The 25,452-nt window shown below is 50.6% G+C and overlaps 2 protein-coding genes across 3 annotated transcripts; both read left to right on the top strand.

Moving 5' to 3' along the window:
* Positions 1-1,748: 1,748 nt before the first annotated feature.
* Positions 1,749-7,116, top strand: CCDC194 (coiled-coil domain containing 194). 2 transcript variants are annotated; one of them, XM_031438253.2, is made up of 4 exons: positions 1,749-2,524; positions 3,665-3,761; positions 4,165-4,297; positions 4,721-7,116. In XM_031438253.2, the coding sequence occupies exons 1-4, from the start codon at positions 1,892-1,894 to the stop codon at positions 4,869-4,871; spliced, it is 1,014 nt and encodes a 337-aa protein (XP_031294113.2). In that variant the 5' UTR covers positions 1,749-1,891; the 3' UTR covers positions 4,872-7,116. The 2 variants fall into 2 exon arrangements, 1 of the variants encoding a protein (XP_031294113.2); XR_004131929.2 differs by lacking the exons at positions 1,749-2,524; positions 3,665-3,761; positions 4,165-4,297 and adding an exon at positions 4,354-4,405 and having other exon boundaries at positions 4,721-4,854.
* A 4,556-nt stretch (positions 7,117-11,672) lies between these two features.
* PLVAP (plasmalemma vesicle associated protein) lies at positions 11,673-24,994 on the top strand. Its single transcript, XM_010995089.3, has 6 exons — positions 11,673-12,143; positions 16,791-16,887; positions 16,988-17,700; positions 19,535-19,592; positions 19,727-19,808; positions 24,372-24,994. The coding sequence occupies exons 1-6, from the start codon at positions 11,775-11,777 to the stop codon at positions 24,376-24,378; spliced, it is 1,326 nt and encodes a 441-aa protein (XP_010993391.2). The 5' UTR covers positions 11,673-11,774; the 3' UTR covers positions 24,379-24,994.
* The last annotated feature ends 458 nt before the right edge of the window (positions 24,995-25,452 follow it).

The following is a 25,452-nucleotide window of genomic DNA, read 5'->3' as shown; positions in this document are numbered from 1 at the left end:
CCCTTGCTCCAACCCCCCTCCCCCTGCCCCAATCATTTCTCTGGAACTTTGTCAAGTTCCTTCCTGCCCCACAGCCTTGACTAGTGAGCAGCTCCTGCTGCTAGGGACACCCACTCTTCACTCTGAAGTTCGAGGGCAAGGTTTCTCAGCCTCAGCATCCTTGACATTTGGGGTCGGATCGTTCTCTGCGTTGGGGGGCCGTCCTGTGCACTGTAGGATGTTAGCAGCATCCCTGGCCCCCACCCTCTAGATGCCCGTAACACCTTACCCCCAGGATGTGGCAACAACAACAAAAAATGCCTCCAGACATTATCAAGTTCTCCTTTTCCCTGGGGAGGTGGGAGCAGAATCAATTCCAGTGAAAACGTCAGCTATAGAGGGCAAGTCTTGGGTCCCCCTCACTTCTGTCGGAGCCCTCACAGAATCCCTTTACAATGACTGAGTCACTTCACATTCCCTTCAATAGCCCCACCTAACAAATGAGGAAACTGAGGTCCAGAGAAGTGATTGGACTTGTTCAGGGTTTCTCAGCTGCTCAGACTATGGAATCCTCTGCTTCCAGCAGGTTCTCTCAATTGCCAGTAAGCAAGCCATTCTCACATGACCTCAGTCCATTCCCACCCACACCCAACATCCTCCACCCCAACTCCCAACTTGGGCTACTGGAATGTCCCCAAACAGCACTGCCCCACCACATCTGAGCTGTGTCTCGCTGATGGAGGGAGACAGGTTTGCCAAAGATCATGGGTTCAACCTGCTCAGTTTCTCCCTCCAAACCCCCACACAAGGGCCGGGGTATAAACTTCTCTCTTTCCAAAAAGTGCCCCTCTTCCCTGGCTGGCTGTGACCCAGCCAGGGGTTGAGAAGTCAGGACTAAGGGGTGCTACAGGTCTGGGGGGTAGGGGGTGGTCCAGCTCCAATGGGAATCTGGCAGGGACCAGCAGCTGCTGTGTGTCCCTGGCCTGAGACTTGGCCTCTCTGGGCAGTTTCTTTATGTGACGTGGGAGGCAGGGAGGGACACAGATTCTAGTTCACATTTATTACATAACTGCTGTGCTCCAGGTCCATGCCATGGCAGAGGGAAGGAGGCTTTGCGGGCTTTGCCTTTTAGGGGCTCACCCAGTCTGATGGGGGAGGCAGCCAGGAACCAAACACATAAGACATAAAACTACAGCAGAGCTGAGGAAACTGATCCAAAGCAGCCTGACTTAATGGGGAAGGGGGAGGGTTCTGGAGGAGGAGGTACTCTGGTAGACAGGGGAGAGCTGGTAAGGAAGAGTTAGCTGGGCAAAGAGAGAGGATAGGGCCCTCAGGCAGAGGGAACAACCAATGCAAAGGCCCTGGGGTAGGAATGCACTTGCCTGAAGACTGTTGAAGGCTGGAGGGAGTCGGCAGGAGGAAATGACATCAAATACTTGCTAGGGGCCTTGCAGGGGAAGGAGGAAGAGAAGGGGGAAGGATTAAGATATGGGGAAGGGTAGAGGGAAAATGGGAAGATGGTGGGGAGACAAGGGGGAAAGTAGGGTGAGCGAAGAGGAGGAGGAAGGGAGATGGCAATGGAGGAGGGCCAGGAGGAGAAGGGGGATGAGGGCCCAAGGGGAAGAGGAGGATTTGATTTGCCACAGGGGAGGGAAGCTAGGGGAAGGGGATAAGTTGGCCTAGATTCATGTTGTAAGTTTGCCCCCTGGTGGCCTAGTGGAGAACAGTCAGGGAGATGGGGACTGTCCATCCTTGCATCTACCCTCTGGCCCTCACAGCAGGTCACAAAAAGTGTGGCAGCTGGAGCCAGGCTAACTTCAGTTGCTCATGTAGCCTCGGTTTCTTCATGAACAGAGTGGGGACAATATACACCTAGACCTTCGCAGAGCATCCTCCTGTGGAAGTGAGTGCTATGTGCAGATGTGCTCATGTGATTCCCAATAAACCCAGTAGGGCAGGAGCTGCTGTTGTCTTAACTTCACAGAGAGGGAAACTGAGTCTCAGAGGACAGCACATGGGATGCAGAAGCGAGACTGGAACCCAGGACCCCCAAGTCCCGTCCTGGGCTCGAGTAGCCTGGACTTGCCCCTGGCGCAGGTCCAGCCCCTCCCAACAAACTAGAAGCCACCGCCGGGCGGGGCGGAACCGTGGGTGTCCCTGGCTCCCCAAGGTGCCAATTAAATGCTCGTGGCCGTCTGGGGTTAGAGCTGTGGACGGCGGCATGGCCGAGCAGGGGCCGGAGCCGGGACGCGCATGGCGGGTGTTCGCCCTCTGCGGGGCTGCTGTATTTCTGGCAGCGGTGGCCGCCGGAGCAGCCCTACTGGCCTGGAATCTGGCCGCCTCGGCCTCCCGGAAGCCTCTCTGCCCAGAACCAGGGACTAACACCACGGCGCCGCCTGGGGACCCGGCGCCCGAAGTCGAGGAGCTGCGGCGGCGGCTGGCAGAGGCGGCCCAGCGCGAGGAGGCCCTGACCAGGCAGCTGAACCAGGCCGAGAGTGTCCGTGGGCAGCTGGAGGAGGCCCTAAGGGCCTGTGAGGGCCGCCAGGTACGTGGGTAGGGTGGGGTGCTGGGAAATTCAGGCTTTGGGGGAAAAGGGCTTACATACATCCCCAGGGTCCCTCCCCTGGGCCTTGGTTTCCTCAGTTCTTCAACTGAGGGAGGCAAATGAGAATAGCACGGTAATTCCTTCCAACTCCTACATTGCCAGTTCATCCTTGAGTCTACCTTCTGACCAAGAAGCCTCCACTCTTCTCTGCTATTTGCCAGGTCAATGGTCGGTAGCTAGGGAAGCCCCAGACCCCTGAGCCCACCTGGGGAGGCCCTGTGCTAACCCTCCCCCCAGACACCCACTCAACACTCCTCCCCAACCCTCCACTCCCCCAGCCCTGCCAGTGTCCAGCAGCCCTATTTCAAGATAGGGACATTCAAGTCACCTGTAATTAAGAGGCTAAAGTTGGCCTCTTGGGGGAGGTACCAGCCAGGTCCTCCCTTTTCCTCTTGCCACCTCCTTCAGACTCTTTCTTAACCCTTCCCAGCCCTGGGCCTCACAGAAAAACCATCCTCAAAGTCCCAACCATTCACATTTATTGAGTAACTACTGCATACCTCTGCGTACCCCGCCCAGTAGTGGCTGGGCAGTGTGTGAATTTTAGAAACTGAAACTTGCCTCTCCTGCCTGCCTAAGTGAAGGACTTGGGGCAGCCAAGTTAAAGGCAATCTGCCCTGGGTTCAAATTCTGGCTCTGCCCCTCTATTGAAGATTCTCTGAGGAAGTCAGGCCAGTTGCTTTGCAGAATGTCTCACAGAAGTGACTAAGGATACCCCAGAAACCCAACATTGTTAAACACCAAATTGGCTTGTGTTCGTTTAAAATCCATCGGCAAGTCTACAGCTAGGATTGGAACCAGTGTCTGTAGGCAGAGCTAAACCTTTTCTACACCCCGTTGATCTGGAGTGGGGATTGGTGGACCTGGGCAGAGATCTCCTTCCAGTCAGGCACCAGTCACCACTTCGTACCCCAGACTTCAGAGACCACTTCCGTGTTTTACAATTACAGGACGCTCAAGGACATTGCAAATAAAGCTTAAGGAACATTAGTGTCGTCTCAGTCTCCCCTAGAAAGGGCGGGGCCAATTCACTCCTTCTCCCATTCCCCCTACCCGCCTCATTTCCTCTCCACTCTGCAGAGTCGGCTTCAGACCCAACTGATGACACTGAAGACTGAGATGGACGAGGCCAAGGCACAGGGGACCCAGATGGGGGCTGAGAACGGGGCGCTGACAGGTGTGTTGGGGTGCAAAGGAATGGGCAGGGTTAGAGGTGAGAGGAGCCTAGAAGGTTCCTACCTACGCAAATGACTTGCACAGGTGCAATCGCACAGGTGCAAACGTAAAGCAAATGAACACGGAAACTTGTGAAAGAAATGCACATAATATGCAAAGGTTCTGCAAATGTCACAAAACAATGCAAATGCAACAAAATACGCACACGCCATGTAAGGACTCCCCAAAGCAATGTAAACCTATGAAAAGCTATGCAAATGGCACGTGAAGGTCATGCAAACAGCACACAAGCTTAAATCAAATAAAACAAATTACGCAAATAGTTGGCAGACTATAAACTCGGAGCGGGTGTGCGCGGGGCGAGAGCCTGGTCTCCAACCTCACCGGGTTCCCTGCTCCCGCAGAAGCCCTGGCGCGCTGGGAGGCGGCGGCCACCGAGTCTGCGCAACGGCTGGACGAGGCACAGCGGCGCGCGCGCGCGGCCGTGGCCGAGGGTGAAGCCTGCGCAGCCCGGGAGGCGGCGCTGCGCGAACGCGTGTGAGTGAGGCCGGGGCCGGAAGGGGTGGGGGACTGGGCCGTGTGGGCGGGGCCTTGGGAGGGGCGAAGTTAAGGTGCTGGAGTAGAACCTGGGGGTGGTGACGCAAGGTGGGCTCTTTGGGGGCGGGAAGCCCTGGTTGAGGAGGGCACTCTGGAGGCTTGGTTTCCTGGAGTTGGGGGCATCGTGGGGGCTCCGGGGAGGGCGAGGAGTGAAGTGAGGGTGCAAGAAAAGCGAATATCGAGGGAGGGGCTTGGGGCCTGGAGGCGGAGCTTCTGGGAAAAAGTTTGGGAGTCCCTGGAGAGGGGTCCTGGAAATGGCCAGGGGTGGAGCATGGGATCTCTGAGGAGTGGGGTTCCCAGGAAGGAAGAAAGAATGCTGGAGAGTCTCCAGGTGCTGACAGGTCCCTTCCCCCTTCCCGGCAGTAACGCCCTGGAAGCCCAGATGGGCCCCCAGCGCAGACTGCCACACCCACGGACCCGCTCGGGGTCCCGACCCCGGCCAAGCCCCCGCTCTCGCTCTCGCCCGGGAACATCGGGAAGCTGCCGGCGACCAGCGCGGCGCGCACGAGGGTGAGTCAGCCCCCAGCAAGACTGGGGCTCCAGGCCAGGAGGACGGACACTGGGGGCCCCGCAGGGACACATATAGAGGTGCCCACGCTGGATGAGATACCCAGTCTACACCCAGCAGCGCTCAGCTTTTGACCCAGCTGCCGCCCTGAACGGAAAGTGTTCAGAAAGAAGACCCGACCCTCTCTCCCTGACCATCTAGTGCTTGTTCTACAGACGGAAAAACTGAGGTCCATTTGGTCACAAGGTGAGACAGTGCAGAGCCAGGGCCTAAGTCCCCTCTAAGGAAAGTTTTGTCCACATCCCACAGATATAAGGACTTAGGGTCCACCCTGGCCCAGGAGTAGGCTGAAAGAATCACTTCTCTCTGGTCCTCAGTTTACCTTGTCTGTAATTGTCGGAATCATGAGAGCCAGCAGATCCTGGACACCAAAAGCTGAGAAAGATGGCACAACAGGAAAACTATAGACCCCTCTCCCTTTGAGGAGGGTACAATTCCAAATGGAATTTTAGCAGAGAATCATGTAACACATTTTTAAAATACACCTTAACATAAAGACATGTGCCTGAGATGCAGAGATGGTTCAGTATTTGGAAGTCTGTTCAGAAAGTTCACCATACTGATGGATCAAATGAGAAAAATTCTGAAGAATTTATCATAATAGCAACAATTTCATGTGAAATTATACAGTATTTGTCTTTCTCTGACTTATTTCAGTTAACATAATACCCTTCAGAAGCAACCATGTTGTTGAGAATGGCAAGACTTTTTTGTGGCTTAGTAATATTCCGTTGTATATGTATGCTACATCTTTATCCACTTGCTGGACACTTAGGTTCTAATCTCTCAACCTTAATCTGATTTTGCCAACTGTTCTGATAATGTCCTTTTTAACAAAGAAGTTATAACAAGGAGTCCTGGTTTACACATTGTATTAATCTGGAATATTCCTCAGTCTGTCTTTGCCTTTCATGATGTTGGCGTTTAAAAGCCCAGGCTGGTTATTTTGCCGTGTCTGAGTTTGGGTTTTTGTGATGATTCAACCTAATGATATTATCTGCTGTTGGTATGACTATATATAGAAAACCCAAGAGAATTAGTGGAAACTCTCCTATATCTTAACAACTCTGTAGAAAATCTTTTGGAAGAAAAGAAAGATCCATTTCAGATAGTTTTTTTAATATCCAGGAATAAACTACTTTCCTTAGTATGTAAGGATCTCTTCTAAATTAATTTCTCAAAAAATAACTCAGTAGAAAATAGGCAAAGAACATCGGCAGCCAGTTCAAAGAGACACACAAAAATGTGCCTAGTCTCGTTCCTCAAGAAGCAATGCGGACTGAAACTATATGGTACCACTTCCTACCCATTCACAGGGCAAAGATGAAAATAAAAACCAATTAAAAGTTTGTGAATACACTGTGTTGGCACTGCTGTGGGGAAGCAAGCAATCCCACACCGTGCTGGTGGGACTGCTCATGGGTACAACCACTTAGGAGGGCAATTTTCTAGAATGTCTCAAATTAAAAGTGCATCTACTGTTTGCCCTATCAATTCCTCTTCAAGAATTTTTCTACAGTCATATTTAAATGCATACAAAATGATGGACTAAATGCAACGGCGAATCCTGGGTTGGATCCTGGAACAGAAAAACACTTCGTGAGGAAATTAAATAAAGTCTAGAGTTTAGTCCATAGTAATATACTAAGATTAATTTCTTAGTTTTGACAAATGAACCATGCTATACAAGATGTTAACAATGAAAGTAACTGGGTGAGAGGTATTCAGAGGCTCTCTGTATTATCTCTGCAAATTTTCTGTAAATCTAAACTTATTCCAAAATAAAAAGTTTACTTTAAAAAAGGAGACAGGATTAGGGGAGAGAATGAGGGAATTCTTGGTAATTGCAAAAAAAAAATGGGGCACAATCTCAATTTCCACCAGTTGGGAACTATTTAAACGAGTGTCTGTCCATCCACACCATGGAATATTATACACCTGTTAAAAAGACCAAGACAGATCTTCTCTGAGACTCATTAATGTAAAAAGCAGGAGAGCAATAATTTGTGTACATCTTTTAAAATCTGGCACTGGGGAAAACTTTTATCCAAGTATCTCTGAAAGAAACTGGACGCAGCTGTGGCCTCTGGAAAAGGAATCAGAGATCTGGGGATTGGCAGGGGAGGGAGTCTTATGTTTCTCTGTATACCTTTTTGTAAAGCTTGCATTTTAAAAATCATGTGCATGTATTACCTCTAAAATAATTAAAATTTGTTTTGAAAAAATTCTGAAGAGGCTGGTGTAAAGAGGGAAAGAGGAGCCCTTTGAAACTGTGATCCTGCCTCAGCCAGTCCTGCTCATTATCCCCCCACCCACCTTGGAGGTGGCTTGGAGGTGTCTGGTCAGGGCCTTTATTGGGAGAGGGTCCACCTGGAAGGAGAACTGGAGGACTTCCCCCGAACCAACAACGGAGGCAGTGAGGCTGAAGGGAGGGAAGAGTCCAGCCTCTAGTTCCACTGCCGGCCACCAGGGGTCGCCCCAGTCTGCAGACCCGGTTGCTAGGGGCTGAAGGCCCAGAGCTTCAGAGTATGGGAGAATGGGTCTGAGACTTACCCTCCCCCACCACCAACACCCTCACCCCCACCCCCGCGCCCCAACTCCGGCGTAAATCCGGAAGTGAGCAGGAAACGGCTTCTCCTTCTGGAGTCAGCTAGAGCTGGAGATTGGTCTCGCCTTGTCTGGTGCCCCAGGGACTTGAGACATCTCACTGTGCAGTTGTGGGATTTAGGGCTGAACAACGTAAAAGACTATGGGGAGGGTAGAGCTCAGTGGTAGAGTGCTTATCCTGTATGAGTTCGTGGGTTCAATCCTCAGTCCCTCTGTTAAAAATAAAACCTCACCTATTTTTTTAAAAGATAAAGAAACCTAATCCCCCCCCCAGAAAAAAAAAAAACAACCGAAAAAAAAAAAAAAAAGAAAGAAAGAAAAAAGAGGGAGAGAGTATACACATAAAGGGCTGGGCTCAGGGCTGCAAATGGGACCTAAAATATCATTATTATTCACTTACTCTGCTGGCTTCACCTTAGACATACCTGCCAGGTTCCTGAAAATCAGCCCTGGGGGAAATGGGGAGCCATGGCAGGTGTGTGAGCAGGAAGAGTACGATCAGATCTGGTATCAGGCGAAGAGAGGGAAGGGTGTGGGGGTGACTGAATCCTGAGGGGAGGTTGTATGGCAGGGAATGGGTGAGAATTTGGAGCAATTTCAGGAGAACAGCTCTCAATCCCTGGCTGAGACTGAGAATCCCCTAGCTGCCCAGCCTCTCAGACTGCACCTCCCTCCCACCCCACAGGGCCAGCCCCTGGCCTGCCCTTGCTTTATTCTGCCTCCCTGTCTCCACCTGTCTCATTACCACTCAAAGCCTCTGTCTCTGCGCCTTTACCTCTGTGCCTCCACCTTGTCCCCAGCACACTCTCCCAGGTCCCTCCCCTGGCCTCCCCATTCATGGTCACCCTGGAGTCCCTCTGGGGCTGTAGAAACAGGAGTGGGGGAGGGGTGGAAACAGGAATTGTGGCACAAGCTGGGTGGAGGGCATTGGGGACAGCCACAATCTGACCTTGTTGGTCTCCAGTCCCAAGTAAGAAAGTGGGTCACCTTTTTTCAGCCAGGAACACGAACCCCCAGGGAGGACAGGCTCTTCCCCTCCAAAGGGCTCTCTCTGTCTCTTCTGTCAACTCCAAAAGCAGAAAACTTAATTTCCTTTGCATTTAACCAAAAACCGAACACATTGGCATAAAGGTGGAGGGTTTTCTGAACTTTGCTGAAATTTTTCTTTGCCAGAAATATCACTTCCTCAAAAATCTTCCTGAAGTTCCGTGAGAGTTTTAAAAACCCTGTGTCTCCTTGAGAACTTCAGTGTCAGCTTTCAGAATGACACCAAGTATACTTCCCCATGGCAGTTTTCCTTTTTATGCCCAAACGATCAAATGAAACCAACGTGATTGTTTTTAATTTTTAAAAAAAAGTTTAAAATTGAAGCCAGATTTTATGATAACCCTCCAAGGGAATACAGAAAGATTCATCCACAGAATTTCCTGTGACTATGACAAATTGTTTTCAGGAAAAAACCAAATGCTCACATCATTTGATGCATTTGACCTCATGTGAATCTGAGGACCAGTTGCTCACCTCCTCCCTCTGGAATTTTTTGGCCAGGGATGCAGGCAGAACGTATTCAGAAAGTCTGTTTTTAGAAATTTTAGACACTACTGGCAGGGGTGTTAATGGAAACAACCTCTTTGGAGGACAAATTGGTGACAGCTGCCCAAATATAAAATGTTACTGCTTTAGGACCCAGCAATTTCATTTGTGGAGATTTGATATCAAGTCTTATTTTGTTCACTGAAACAACAAATTTAGAAACGGTCTGAATGCCCATTGATAATGTATGTGGTGAAAAACCTAAACAACAGTCAAAAAGAATCAACAAATCTCAGCGTCATAATGTAGAGCAAAAGAGGAAGTTCCGTCATTATCATTATCTTTTCCATTAAAAAAAAATCTAGCTTTTAAAACAAGTTATTGGAAAAAGAAACATCACAAATCAAAGTTGTGAGATCAAATTGCCAAATAGAAAGGGAATGTTATTTTTGAGCTTGATATAAAAGACATTAGTGTGTATATTTAAAACTCTTGTTCTTATACTATGACAATTGCTCAAAACTGTAGCACATCCACATCATCAGGTTTAGAGTGGCTTTTTTGGTTTCTGGGAGTTTATGGTTGCCTTTCTTTTCCCTGGACAACAGACATTATGTTCATACATACGCATATGCCACACCTTCAATATATCATGAAGGATCTTAAGTCCACACCAAGACTGTCACACCTCTTGGCATTGATCCAGGCACTGCCCCCTAGCCTGAGCTCCTCAACTGGACCCCTGTCACCCAGGCTCTTCCCCTATCATACCCCCTTTCCCCTGGTGAGCCCACGGGCCCAAGGCAACAGCACCTGGGCAGTGCCCCTCCCCTGTGTCTCAGTTCTTCAGCCCAACTTCAGAAGCTGGGCATGATCCAGCCGCTCCCACCTTAAAAAAATACCACCATTTATTAAGGCTGAGTGTGTGCCAGGCACTGTGACAAATGTTTCACAACTGGCTATGTTGCCTCCACTTTAGACAGAAAAAAATCTGGGGCTCAAGGAGAAGTCACTTGTCCCAGGTTACACAGCAGTTAGTGACACAGCCAGACGTTCACTCCAGAGGCCCTAAATTGAAACCATATATCCACTCTGCCCACATGGCCCCCCGCTGATGAAGATGGAAGATGCCCTCCCTGCTCAGGGGACTCTTGGGGGGGGCCTGACCAACCTAGAGAAATAGCTGGTTGGGCACTACTTGCAGCCCCCAGCCCTCCTCCCTCCCAGTAGTGGCTGGGAAGGGTCCGGAATCAGGAATTACTGGGTAGCAGCAAAGGCCAAAGGTCAGACAGGGGTTTCCTGCCCACCCCTGGGAACTTCCTCCTTCCCGACCCAACTCCCGCCTCCTGGATGAACGCCACCCTGGAGGACCCCTCCCCGCTCAACTTACCCGGGCTCCATTACCCTGGCTGTTAGGGGGCTGGGTCCCTATGCCAGCACTATCACCCTGATATGTCCCCCACAGGCAGTGGACAGCAATTTTATTGTCCCACACCCATGGTCCAGCCTACTTTCCATTTCTTCACCCTCTTCCCCTCTGCCCCTTTCCCACCCTCCTGCTCTCCTTGACCTTGTGAGGTCAGGGGCTGTGTCCCATTCTGACTCTCCAAGACTGAGGACCCCACATGGCCAGGCTTGTGACTTTTACAGGGGGCTTTGGCATCACCCAACATAGAGGATTTCCCTGGAGCTCCTGATTCTGAGGGGCTGGGCAGAAGGGCATACCCAGAATCCTTTGCTCCTTGGTCCCCAAATCCCCTCCATGCCCACCTGGGGGTGACCCACAGTGAAACTTGACCCCCATTATCTGGTTCTTCCCATTCCCCCTCTCTCGAAGCCCGAAAATGAGGTTTCCAGCAGGAAATAGTAGTGATAACAGCAACGGCAAATCCTTTCTCCCAGCCCCCTCCTGCTCCCGGACCTGGGCACCTCATCTCACAGAGGGGGAAACTGAGACCCAGGTAGGAGAAGCCCCTCCTTCCAGCTAACACCGGCCCCAAGGTCACTGCTGCTTGCGCTGCTGCCCCGGGAGCACTTGCTAAGCGCCTACGTGAGCCGGGCATCAGGTGGGATGACTGCTCGGAGAAACTGCACCATCCTCAGATCAGAACCTCCGCGAGGCCTTCACGTGCCGGTTACCGAGCACCTACTGTGTGCTGGCCCTTGGCCAAGCGCTCCTCCCAATTCAGCTCCAGTAATCGGCCCTGTCCCCTGAGGTGGGCTGTAGCCAGCCCGCCAGGAGCTAAGTCCAGCTCTGTGAACCGACAGAGTGAGACCTGGAGGCGGTCCCTTCTACTGCCCGTGCCTCAGTGTCCTCCTCCGCACTACGGGGATAATCCGCAGCAGAGAATAGCGCTGGGCACAGAGCAAGGGCAGGTGAGGAAACTGAGGCTCAGCAAGGCCAAGGCAGCCCAGTCACTTAGCTGGCGCCCCACCCAGTGTTAATCAGAGAGGCCCAGCTGTGCTTTGGTGCCCCCCTCCTCCTTCCCTTCACAGCCCGGGTGGGAGTGTTGTGATAACCCACAGCCCCCGTTTCCTCCTGGCCAGGAAGGAGCCAGGCAGAGGAAGTATTAAGAGGAGTAATATAAACACTCCCCCCGCCCCCCCGCCGGGGCAAGGTCTAGAAGGGGCAGCAGCCGCCACCCAGAGCAGACCAGCCAGCGGAGCAGTGCTGTGCACCGGGCGGCGGGCGGCAGACGCCGGGAAGAGATGGGCTTGGCGATGGAGCATGGGGGGCCCTATTCACGGGCCGGGAGCAGCCCCAGGGGATGCTGGTATTATCTCCGCTACTTTTTCCTCTTTGTCTCGCTCATCCAGTTCCTCATCATCCTGGGCCTCGTCCTCTTCATGGTCTACGGCAACGTGCATGTGGGCACGGAGTCCAACCTCCAGGCCACCGAGCGCCGGGCGGACGGCCTGTACGGCCAAGTGATGGGGCTCACGGCCTCCCAGGCCAACCTGTCCAAGGAGCTCAACCTCACTGCCAGAGCCAAGGATGCCATCATGCAGATGCTTCTGAACGCCCGGCGAGACCAGGACCGAATCAACGCCAGCTTCCGCCAGTGCCAGGCGGACCGGGTAAGGGCTGAACACTCGCCCTGGGGACCCTGGGTGGTCACCTCACCTCTCTGAGCTTCACTTTACTCATCCATGAGACAGGGACAGTCACGAACTCTACAGTTTGCATGAGAAGCCCACATCACTAAGCAATGCATATTTTGTTTGTGTAAGTATATCCCATGCAATATTTGGGACATACTTAGACTCAAAAAAGTAATTTGTTGTCTACCTGGAATTCAAGTTTAACTGGGCATCTGGTCTGTTCACAGGCCTGGGTTCATGACTTAGTAGGCATAAAACACCCAGAATGTGCCAGCACACACCAGCTACAAGTAAAAACTGGCTTAATAAACACTCAGAGCATTTGGTTCTTACTCTGTAATAACAAGTATGAATGGCTTAGATTTGCCTGATGCTGGGAGTCTGCTTTGGAAATGTTATCACTTCACTGAATCCTAAGAGGTAGGGAGAGTCTCTAAACCCTTCTGTGGACGGGGAGATGGAGACCTGAGAGAGGAGGCTTTCGAGGGGAGTGGGAGGGCAGACACCAGTGGCCTTGGGTCTGGTAGAGACTGCTGTCCTATCCACCCGCAGATCCCGTCAGACTCACTCAACACTGTCCCCATGTTCTCACACACGCAATTCCTTTGGGAGGTCCTGCTGCTGGGAGACACTGAGGAGAGGGGCCCCTCCTCAGGCCTTGGCTGTAACAGGGTGAAGGACGGAGAGGGCAAGGAAAGGGAAGTTTGGATGGGGGCAGTCTCGGTTTTGCCCACAGGAGGCATCTGGCCGGTTGGGGAGGGGGCAGTGGTAAGGAAAGGCATTTTCTGGGGCTTCAGACCACCCAGCCCCCGCCACCTGGCAGGAAGGGTGTGCAAGCGTCCCCTCAGACCTGCCCAGGGAAGGGAAGGATTGTGTCTCCTGCTCTTAGACCCCCAGGGTGGGGCACTTCCCTCTCAGACCCCTAGAATGGGGTGAGTCCCCTGCTCAGATCCTCAGGGAAGGGCAAGTCCCCCTTAGATCCTCAGAATGAGGTGAGTCCCCATCCAACCCCCCCAAAGGAGGCAGGTCCCCCCTCAGATCCTCAGGGTAGAAGGCCATGTACCCCCTCAAATCCCCCAAGGCTGGAGTAGGGGGGCTCAAACTTCTCAGTTTCTGGGAATTGGCCCATTTGGAGTTTTCACGACACGCACGGCCTTCCGGTCCAGGAGCCATGAGGAATGCTAGGATCATAAAGTTTGAGACACTCCCATGCGTCTTGGAATCCTGGACTCCCCCATCTTAGAATATTAGAAATCTAAGAATCTGGGTCTTTACAACTTTATAATTTGAAAATTATAGGGGTTTTTTTCCCCCTCTCAAGTTGACAAATTCCTCTGGCCTGGAATCCCTCAGGGTTTTCTTCAGGAACCCCCAGGAAGGGGGTGCTGGTGCTGGGAAATAGCCCCGACCCCTGCCACCCCTGCCACCCCTGCCCCAGGCAGCCCCTGGCGTCTGATGGTAGCAAGTACGAATCTTGGTCTTTCTCCAGTCCTGGTGTTGTTATGAAACAGGATTTTTAAGTTCTCTACAAATGCAACGTCATTTCTGGCCCTGAGGCCCTGGAAGAGAAAGGGAAGATTAACTCAGTGGGGTTTTTTTTAGGGTATGTCCCACCCCTGCCTGTGTCAAGGCGCCAGCACCCCAACCTGGGGTTGCATACAGGAGAGCGAAGCAGCATTTGGGGGCCACTTTTTGTCACTTCCTCTCACTGGAAGAGAACTTCTTTCTTGCCCATCTTTGGATCCAACTCACACCTGCAGATCTTTCCCTTCTGTAGTTAAGGCTTTTGAGAGCAGAAGTCACTGAAATTTTCAGAGCTAATTCTATCTTCTCCCAACACCCAGTGGTTAGCACAGGGCCAGCTTCCGAAGAAATCAGGACGAGAAGCAACAGAAAGGCAAACCCTCTAGGCTCTTCACACCTTGACTTGCGCATTTTTTTTTAATTGAAATGTAGTTGATTTACAATGTTAGTTTCAGGTGGAAAGCAAAGTGATTCAGTTATACACATACATACTTTTTTTTTTCTTTTCAGATTTTTTTCATTATATGTTATTACAAGAAATTGAATATAATTCTCTTTGTTTATTTTATATATGTAATGTATGTCTGTTAATCCCCAACCCCTAACTTATCCTCCCCGCCCTTTCCCCTTTCATAACCATAGTTTGTTCTCAATGTTCATGAGTCTGTTTTCGGTTTATAAACAGAATTTGTATTTTTTTTTTAGATTCCACATATAAGTGATATCATACATTTGTCTTTCTCTGTCTGACTTCACTCAATATGATCATCTCTAAGTCCATCTATGTTGCTGGAAATCACATCTTGACTTGTTATACTTCTGCAGCGGGTTCTGTTCCAAAGTTTGAAAGGCACAACCTTTGTTTGTAAAAACCTAATAAAACTTATAAAAATGCCATTCACATGCCATACAATTGGCCCATTTCAAGTGGACATAAAAATGATTTTTAGTACATTAACAGAGTTGTGCAACCACCATCACAGTTAATTTTAGAACCTTTCCATCACCCCAAAAAGAAACCCTGTGCCCGTTACTAGCCATTTCCTATCCTCCCCGCCCCCGGTCCCTGACAACCACTAATCTGCTTTCTGTTTCTACAGATTTGCTTATTCTAGATATTGAGTCTAAACGGAATCATACGTTCTGTGATCTTTGGGTCTGGATTCTCGGACTCAGCATGTTGTTTTCAAGGTTCATCCACGTTGTCCTGTGCATCAGGGTTTCATTCCTTTTTGTGGCTGAACAGTAGTCCACTCTATGGACTGTTTTATCCATTCATCTGCTGATGAAACACTTGGAGTGTTTCTACCTGTTGGCTCTGGTGACTCGTGCTGCTCTGCATGTTTGTGTGCAAGTTTTTGCGGGAACATACACTTCTGTTGCTCCTGGGTCTACACCTAGGAGTGGAATTGCTGGGTCATATTGTCATTTTATGTTCAGCTTTTTGAAAAACTGCCAGACTGTTTTCCCAAGTGGTCCCACCATTACATTCCTGTCAGTAATGCCTGAGAATTCTGTTTCTCCACATCTTTCACCGATACTTTTACTATCTATTCTTATTTTTTGATAACCAATCTTTTAAAAATTTAGAAAAAATTTTTTTTCAGTGGAGGTACTGGAAATTGAACCCAGGACCTCATGCATGCTAAGCATGTGCTCTATCACTGAGCTGTACCCACTCCAAAAAATCAGTAAATTTTTTTTTAACTTAGGTTTTGGTTGTTGGGTTTTTTTTTTTTTTTTTTTTTTTGCTTTTGATAACAAATCCTTTTATTCTTATTTTTTGTTTTATTTATAGCCATCCTAAAGATCGTGAGGTAGTATCTCATGGTTTTCATTTGCATTTCCTGACGACTAAACATCTTTTGATGCGCTTCTGGACCTTCTGTATATGTTCTCGGGAGAAGTGTCTCGTCAAACGTGTTTGTCCATTTTTCAATGGGATTGTCATTTTCTTATTGATTTGAAAGAGTTTGCTTTTATATATTCTGGTTACTAGTCTCATCATCAGATACATGAGTTGCAAACATGAGCTATGTGAGGTTTTTCCCATCTATGGGTTGTTTTTTCCCTTTCTTGACGTTATCCTTTGAAGCACAGAAGTTTTTAATTTTCATGAAGTCCAATTTATCCGTTTTTTTGTCTTTTGTTGCTTGTGTTTTTGGTGTCATATCTAAGAAACCATTGCCAAATCCAAGGCCATGCAGACTGAACACTTATGTTTTCTTCTAAGGAGTTAATATAGTTTTAGCCTTTACATTTAGGTCTTAGATCCATTTAGAGCTAATTTTTGTATACGGCATGAGGTAGAGGTCCAAATTCATTCCTTAGTACGTGGCTATCCGCTATGCCGGCATCATTTGTCCAAAAGACTCTTCCCTCCCATGAAATGATCTTGGCACCTGTGTATGTTTGCTAGAGCTGCCTTCACAAAGTACCACAAATCAGGTGGCTTAAATAACAGAAATTTATTTTTGCCCATACACGAGATCAAGATGTTGGCAGAATTGTTTTGTTCCTGGGGCCATCAGGGAAGGATCTGTTCCAGGCCTCTCTCCTTGGCTTGTAGAGGGCTGTATTTTCCTCGTGTCTTTACATCATCTTCCCTCTGTGCATGTCTGGGTGTCCAGACATCTTCTTATAAAGACACCAGTCATACTGGATTAGGGCCCACCCTAAGGACCTCATCTTAACCACCCCTTTAAAGACTCTGTCTCCAAATACATTTACTTTCTGAGGTCCTGAGGGTTAGGGCTTCCACACAGGAATTTGAGGTGGGGGACACAATTCAGCCCATATCTGCATCCTTGTCAAAAGTCAGTTTTTGATTGGCTGTCAATGTGAATGTTTTCAAGGTTCATTCAGGTTGTAGCATGTAGCTTTGTTCCTTTTTATGGCCAAATAGTATTCATCGTAACAACTTTTGAAGATTGGCCCACCATCCCCTGCAAAGAAGCCATGTTCTTGTAAACTATGCCAACACAGACCACCCGGGTACCAGATTTGGGGCCCCAGCCCTAAGGGTCTGGGCAGCCCAGGGAGGCAGGAGGTCCTGCAGGTGCTGGGCACTGAGCTCTGTCCTGTGTCCCATCTGGGCAGGTGATCTACATGAACAACCAGCGGTACATGGCCGCCATCATCTTGAGTGAGAAACAATGCCAAGAACATTTCAAGGAGACTAACAAGTCCTGTGAAGGTGAGTGCTGTGGGCAGCAGAGAGCGGGATAGCAGACACCCTGCCCAGTCTCTTGGCAACTCCCGCAGCCTTCCTGAGTCTTATCGTCCTATACCCATAGCTTTGACCCTCATGCTGAACCAGAAAGCCAAGACACTGGAGATGGAGCTGGCAAAGGAGAAGGCGATATGCACTAAAGACAAGGATGGCCTGGCACTGGGCAAGCGAGTGGTGGAGGAGCAGCTGGCCGAGTGCAGCAAAGCCCAGGACCAGCAGCGGCAGCAGCGACAGCTGGCCGAGAACCAGCTGCAGCGGGTGCAGACCCTCTGCCTCCCTCTGGATAAGGAGAAGTTGGAGGCAGAGCTGTACAGACTCTGGAGGGACTCCATCATCCCACGCTCCCTTGATAACCTGGGCTACGGCATATTCCATCCCATCGGCTCAGAAGTGGCCTCCATCCGGAGAACCTGTGACCAGATGCCCGCCCTCATGAGCACCAAGGTGGAGGAGCTGGCCCGGAGCTTGCGGGCTGGCATTGATCGCGTGGCCCGAGAAAACTCGGACCTCCAGCGCCAGAAGCTGGAGGTCGAGCAGGCCCTGCGAGCCAGTCAGGAGGCCAAGGAGAAGGTGGAGAAGGAGGCCCAGGCCCGGGAGGCCAAGCTCCAGGCCGAATGTGCCCGGCAGACCCAGCTGGCCCTGGAGGAGAAGGCGACACTGCGGAAGGAGCGGGACAACCTGGCCAAAGAGCTAGAGGAGAAGAAACGAGAGGCTGAGCATCTCAAGATGCAATTGGCCGTCAGCAACTCGGCCCTGGACACCTGCATCAAGGCCAAGGTGGGCTGGCGGGCCCTGGATTCAGGTTGCACTGAGGGGGAGGTGTCTAGAGGCCAAGTTGGGTTGGTGGTGATGTTGGACTTGGGTTTGAATTTAGTGGGGAGTGTTTGTTGCTTTTTTTTAACTTGGTTTTGAGGTCGGCTTCCCAGTCTAGGTCGTGTAAGTTAGGACTCGCTCGAGACTTTCACTGACATTAAGATTGGGGAGGAGTTGAGAGTGGGGATCAACACTGAGAAAGGGTGTGGGGTTATGACTAGAGTTGAAGGTAGGGTGGCCGTTGGGTCCAGGGTTGAGTGACGGGTGAATAAAATTGCAGTTACTTTGGGAGTGCGGTGAGTTAAGGCACTGAATGTGGATTTAGAATAGATGCTAGAATCAAACACAGATGACTGGTGAGCCTCAAAATTGGCTTAGGATTTGAATTAGAGATTCATCAAGGGCTGGTTTTAGGGTTGGGATGCGTTTGAGTTGAGCTGAAGCATCGAGGGGCTCTGGGTTAGAGTTGGGAGTGACATTGGGGTTAGGGTAAAGGTTAAGGCAGATCTAGAGAAAGACTCGAAGCAGGTGCCAAATTTGTGTTTAGAACTGGGTGGACTTGAATTCTTGGCGACTCCTATATCTAGAGTTGGTTTGCGTTAAGATTAGGGGTTCCATCTAAGATTTCATTAGTCTTAGAACTGGGTTGAGTTTGGAGTTTGTATTATGAGGAAAAGCTAATAGTTGGGTCGGGGGTCGCTTGCAAGGTAGCCTTTGGGTCTAGGGTCGGGTGAGAAAGGAATCCAAAGTTTCAGTGGCTTTGGGATTGTGTTAAGTTGAGGCTCAGATGAGTGTAGGTGGCTGGTGGGTCTAGAGATGCTTGAAAGTTTGGGGCCAAGAGTAGATTCAGGATTTCATGGGCATTAGGGTTGGGATTGGCATTGACTATGTGTTAGGAGTTGAGATTGGATTGGGCTTAGGGTGGTCTGGTTGGGGGTTGAGTTGGGCTAGCTTTGGGATATATTTTAGGTGAAGGATTAGCTGACCCTGAGTTAGGAGAGGGATATACTGGGGTTCACATAAAGGTCAAGACTGGGTGTAGAGTAGAAGCTGTGTGGTTGGTAATCTTGGGCTGGAGCTGGGTTGGGGTTCCGGCTCAGGTAGAGGCTGAGTTCTAAGGCTGAGCTGGCCTTGAGCATGGTGTTGGGAAGGTATTTGTGGGTGGCCCATAGTGGGGCTGGGGGAACGGGATTGGGAATAGATTTTTCATAGTGGCCGGGTCTCGGGGGTGAGTTAGATGAAAGAAAGATGAAAGTTATGGCCAAGTCAGGTTTGTCATTGGGACCAGATTTAGGTCAGGGTTTGATTCTGAGGAAGGTTCTGTTTTCATGTTGGGAACAGATTTTAGCTGACTGAGTTCAGAACTGGCCTTGGATTTCAGGCTTAGGGGGTTTAGTTCAGGGTTGTTCAAGGATGGCATTGAGGATGGAGGTCAGGTTGGTTTACAGAACAGGTTAGCATCAGTCCAGAGGGGAGCTGGTATGGGTGAATGTACTCAGCTGGGGTCATGGATTGGAGTCAGATTGGCCCAGAGGCTGTAATGGAGACCAAGGCAGGACCCCTGCAGAGAGGAGTCCCTGAGGCACAGCTGAGGGAAGCCAGTCCCTGGAGTCCCCAGTCATTTGAGGAAGGTGGCTACAGGTGATATCACATGTGTCCTTCTCCGTGGGTATCTGTCTGTTTCTCTGCCCTGGAGGGAACTCAGACCCAGGTCTCCAAGGGCATGGAGGGGCAGGAGCCTCCCTGGGACGCATGTTGAGGGGCCTCCACCAACCTCCTTTCACCCTTCTTTCCACAGTCGCAGCCGATACCCTTGCCAAGACCTGTGGTCCCTGTCCCCAACCCCCCGCCCATCGGTGAGTGACAGAGGGCAGAACCAGAAAAGAGGGGCAGATTCCACCTTGAATCCTGGGTTGCCAGCCCATCTCTAGCCCAGGAGCTGGAGCTACTAAGGCATTAGGTCGGAGCTGACCCCTCTCTCTTTCGGCAGACCCAGCTGGCCTGGAGGAATTCAAGAGGAGGATCCTGGAGTCCCAGCGGCCCTCTGCCGGTAGCTCCATAGCCTCATCCAGGTGAGGCTCCTGGGCAGGCTGAGACAGTTCCGTCTTAGGGCTTTGGATGAGTCTGCGTACAGGACGAGGGTGGAGCAATACTCGTCTCACACTTGTTGCTTCCTTAATTGAGCACCTGCTGTATACTAGGCCCTATGCTGGGCCCAGGGGACACAGCAGTGACCAAGACACACACAGTTCTGTTCATGAAACTCCCTGAATACTGGGCCAGAGAGACACTGAAGGAGGTAGGATAAGAAGGGTGTCCAAGAGTCTACTGTTATTGGGCGCTTACTGTGATCCTGGCACTGTCCTAAGCACCCTGCCCGACTAACTCATTAAATCTTCAGAAATCTGGAGGGAGGGTGTAGCTCAGTGGTAGAGTGTGTGCTTAGCATGCACAAAGTCCTGGGTTCAATCCCTAGTACCTCCATCAAAATTAACAAATAAACCTAATAACTCCCCCACCCCCCCAAAAAAAATCTTCAGAATTCAAATCAGTGGGAGAGCTACTGTTATCCCCACTTTCTGGATGAAGCAAATGAGGCCCAGAGAGGGTAAGCATTGTGCCCCAGGTCACACAGTCAGGAAGTGGCAGAGCTGAGACATAAACTCAGGTGCTGACTCCAGACAGCCAAAGGAGGGCCTCAAAGAGGAAGGGGCCCTTGAGCTGGAGGTTGGACAGGAGCCAACCTGGAGAAAGGCTGAGGGAACAGCACTCGGAGTGCCATTAACAGCCAGAACAAAGGTCTTGGGGCCAGACTAGAGTGGCAGAAGGTGACAGGAGCCAAGGCAGGAGAGAAGGGAGAGCAGAGTCGGGGAGTGACCCTGGGCCTCTCATTCCACCCTTCTGAGTCTTACTTGTTTTGTTTTTCTTCTTTTTTTTTTTTTTAATTTTGACTGGGGAGGTAATTAGGTTTATTTATTTACTTATTTAATGGAAGTACTGGGGATCGAACCCAGGACCTCGTGAATGCTAAACACACACTCTAAACTGAGCTATACCCTCCCCCTGAGCCTCACTTTCCACCTCTACAAAAAGGGGGTCTCTGAAATCAAGGGCATGAAATGCTGTGCCAACTGTAAAGTGCTTTCCACAAATGGCCAGAGCAAGGGACCTGGGGTCTCTGCAGGAGCATCAAGGGTGGCTGGCACACGTTCAGGTCATAGCTCGATGCCTTTGTCCCCCTCACCGCCTCCTGGAACCCAGTCATCCGCTGGACAACACCCTGTGCGTCACGGGGAAGGTGACTCAGGCCACGGCCACAAGAACACCCTGTGCTCCCTCCAGGGCCCTTTCGGGACCACACTGCTGACATAGGAGTCCCGGATTGGCCCTCCTGTTTGTGGATTAGGACCTGAGGCTCAAGGAGGCATCTGGGATTTTTTTCAGATCCCTTTGACCCCAAACCCTGTACCATCCAAGGTTTTGCCACCAAGCTATTGTCAAAACCTGGGTCTGTTTCAGCCTGAGGGAGCTCAAAAAAGTCCTTGGGGGCAAAAAACCTTCCAGAGGTCTATCACCAACTCCCCGGTGTTCTCCACTCAGTTCTGTCTTCACTATGCCTCTTCTTACATACCCCCTCTGACAGGGAGCTCACCCCCTTACAGAACTGGTCCCTGCACTCTGGATGGCTTGGCCTGGGAGAAATCCCTTAGCCTCAGGCAGCCCCCAGAGAGGGAAGCAAGTGGGTAGAGAAAAGACCCTGCTGCAAGCAAACATAGTTTTCCTCACTCCATCTTGGCCTAAAGCCAGCAAGGCAAGGAAGGAGGTTCTATTATTATCCCCATTTCTCAGAGGAGGAAACTGAGGCCCCAGGGAAGTGATCAGCCCAGGGTCATGCGTCAGCAGGTCAGAATCAGAGCCAGGCGCCCAGCCCAGGCCTGTCCAGATCCCAGCTGAGAACCGGGGAAGCTCTTGACATTGTTTACCCCAAGTGACATCCCCCTGTGGAGGAAACAATGAGTGCTTAAGCCCAGAGCCCCTCCTGCTCCTCTCTGCAGGGTCACAGGAAGGGCCTCTGGCCTGCGGGCTCCAACCTTGATTCGTCTTCCCCTGAGAAAGGGGCTGGGATGAACAGGCTGGGGTCTTCAGCTCTGGATGAGTCCCAGCTCGGCCAGTCACACACTGGGCAGCCAGAGAACGACTAAATCATAACATGCGAATTTTAGAGGCACCCGGTAGGGGACCAGATAGGAGGCCCAGCATCCCAGCATCAAATCATTCACCCGTTGGAGGAATGGTTGATTTTTTTCCCCCACTCTTTTTCCTTCTGGGCTTCGAGAAAGTTTCCACTGGTGCTAACTCACCCTAACACCTCCCAGACCCCTGCAGCTCTCCCGTGTCCGCAGAGGGAGGGCAGACCCAGGGCCTGCACAAGTACAAGGTGTTGTTTTATTTTTTTTTTTTGGCAGGGGTAGCTTTTTAATGGAGGTACTGGGGCTTGAATCCAGGACCTTGTGCATGCTAAGCACGTGCTCTACTGCTGAGCTATACCCTCCCCTCACAAGGTCTTGCTTTTTAATTGAACGTTTATAAGTTGTTCTTTATTCATGGCAAGTGCACCAGCTTTCCTTTACTTGGTAAGACTGTCCTTTGGAGATCAGCTTATTTAAGTCAAAAAAAAAAAAAAGTCATGGACACGACAAATATTAAGTGAATATTGGTTTAGGGGCTATGTGGCTTGAGGCGGCCAAAGTCACAACGTGGAAGGTTGAAGATGAGCTTTCAGCCCCGGCTCTGAGCTGGGTACACAGCGAGTGTCAATTCAGGTTCACTGATTTGTTTTTTCATTCAACCCATGTTTCTTGAGCAGCTGCTGGGTGCTGAGGACACAGGGAAGAATAAGGCACAGCAATCCAAATCCTTCCCCTTGTGCGGCTCACAGTCTAGTGAGGGAGATGGATAATAAATCAGATAAATGAGCTACTACAGGGCCCCTTGGTGATGGGTGAGACAGGAATGAGGAAGCTTGAGGAGATGGGAATATTCCATGGGGTTGGGGGGAGGGCCAGGGCAGGCTTTACCAAGGAGGTGTCATTTGGGCAGAATCCTAAAGGAGGTGAGGGGATTCCGGGAAAGGTGCACCAGACAGCGAGCACAGCCTGCAAAGGCCCTGTGGCAGGGCTGTCTGTGCCTGGTAAGTTGGAGTGAGGAGGCTAGTGTGGCTGGAACAGAGTGATGGAGGGGAGTGGGAGGAGGTGAGGTCGGGGAGATGACAGGGGCAGATCGGGCACAGCCTGGTGGCTGTGTGAGGAGTTTGGGAGCCCGGGGAGGGCTATAAACAGCAGAGGATGGACCTAACTCAGGTATAGTCACAGGCTCATTCTGATCGCTGCTATGGGGGGGGGGGGGTGAAGTTGGGAACCTGGGACCAGGCTGAAGGCAACTGCCTTGGTCCAGGTAAGTGATGGGACTTAGGAGCCTCAGTCTCTGAAAATGGCCAGGGAACACCGTCCCTTGCAGGCTGGCAGGCAGGAGAGGGTAAAGAATGTCTCACTTGGAGCTGGTGAATCCTGGTAGAAGACAGAGGCTGGAGCTGAGAAAGGGGGACCAGAGCCAGCCAAGGAACGTGAGGCTGCGGGGGGTGGGGTGGGGGCCCAGGGAAGAGCCAGGGAAGGAAGGGAGGGGGCCAGCGGAAGCGGGACTTGGCTGAGGCCCCCACCTCCCCCACCAGGAAACAGCCTCTGCGCCAACCCCTGACCCCTGGGGAGAACTTTTGCCAGGCCAAGAAGGGGGAAGGGCATTCCAGACAGAGGGGTGGCTCCTGCAAAGGCAAGGGGGAGGGGTAGAAGTCAAGGAAAGGCTCTGATTAGTTTGGGGGGTACTTTGGCAGGTTTTGATTCCCTGATGGGGAGGCCGGATTAGGGGCTGAGTGAGTGGAGCCTTGAATGCCAGATATAGGTCTGGCTTTGTCCTGAGGGCACTGGGGAGCCAAAGAAGTGCAAGAGTAGGGGCAGGTTCATTAGAAAAACCCTCCTGGGGGGCAGGGTATAGCTCCGTGGTAGAGTGCCTGCTTAGCATCCACGAGGTCCTGGGTTCAATCCCCAGAACTTCCACTATATATAAATAAACCTAATTATCTTCCTCCCAAAACAAGCAAACAAAATAAACAAAAAGTCCAGCTCACAAATATAAATAAGGAAAAAAAAAAAACCTGGAAAAGAAAAACCCTCCTGGGAATGAGTGAGGGGCTAGTTCTAAGTCAGTTCTTTGTAGACAAAAGAGGGAAACTGAGGCTCTGGCTGGAGGTAGGGGGGCCAGAGGCTTTGGGCAAACTCCTAGCATCCCCAGAACTTTAGGGAGCAAAAGGGAGAGTCAGACAGACTGCAGCAGAGGCCTGGAGCACAGGAGGAGGTGGCCTCTCTGAACCTCGTCTTTTCATCTGTATAGTGGAGAAGCACACATCACAGTCCACCGTCCCACAGACTCCTCCCACAGAGGTTCAACAAGTAGCAGTCTAAGGGGAGGCTGAAACCTGAAGAGGCCTTAAGGTCTTGGGAGCAAGAAGGGGTCTGGGGTAGGGAGTTTGTCCTTCCATTTGTCTGACCGACTGTTGTATTCCCACCTCCTTCCTGCCCCAGTGGCTGAGGAGGCTCCAGGCCCTGAGGACAGAGGGGTGGCCCTGACTCATCTGTCTGGAGACAAGGTGCAGCGAGATGCCCACGGCACAGGACCAAGTCATATGATCTTCAGTCCACACACCACAGTGGGCACCCTTGACCTGCGCCCTCTGCTCATCCTCCCCCACCCCACACCCACACCCCCCAATACTCTCTCACAGGTCCACACCTGCACCACACAACCCCTTACCCACAGGCACCATGATGACATCACAGACGGATGCAGTGACATCACACAGGCATGGTGGTGACATCACACCAAGACAAGGCAATGACATCACACAGATGCATGGTGAAATCACACACACACACACTTTCTGCCCAACCCTCGGCCAAAGTCATGCCCCTCCATGCTCATGGACCAAGGCGCTCCCAGCAAGATGGTTACCTTCATCCTCCCCTGACAGTTTCCAGGCCCTCCTCAAGAGGGAGCATCTGGTCAAGGGGTGAGTATGGCCCATTGGCCCCCTCCGCGCCCCAGGAGGGCAGCTTCATTTTCACTCCCTCCCCCTCCACACTCAGCCTTGTCTGTGGCCTGTATAATTGTTAATGGCACGAAATAAATGTTATCAAATCCCTTCAAAGACTCCGAGTCATGATTTCTGCTTTGAAAAGTTACCACCTGGCTATGAATGAGAAAAGAACTAGAAATAAAAGGAAAGCTAGAGAACACCTTCCCCAACATCCCCAGGTCAGAAGACCCTTAAACCTGGAACAAACGTGGGCAGACACACCCCAAGGCATAGGCATCTCCATATGTGAAGAGAAATGGCAAAATCATAGTCAATAAGGGTTTCATGAAATGGCTAGAAACCCCTACATTGGGACAATATTATTGTCAGTTTAATGTTTCTTTAAAATAGCAGATATTTTAAAAGCAATTTCTTAAAACAAATAAATACACACATACAAATTAAATAATACAAATACACACAAATACAATAAAAACAAATAAATATTTATATATTATTCATAAATACATACATACAAATAAAATAAATAAAACATAAATAAGCTCACACGTACAAATAAAAAACAGTTT

This window comes from Camelus dromedarius, chromosome 27 (assembly GCF_036321535.1).
Source record: "Camelus dromedarius isolate mCamDro1 chromosome 27, mCamDro1.pat, whole genome shotgun sequence".
NCBI lineage: Eukaryota > Metazoa > Chordata > Mammalia > Artiodactyla > Camelidae > Camelus > Camelus dromedarius.
This window is presented reverse-complemented; position numbering and strand designations above follow the sequence as displayed.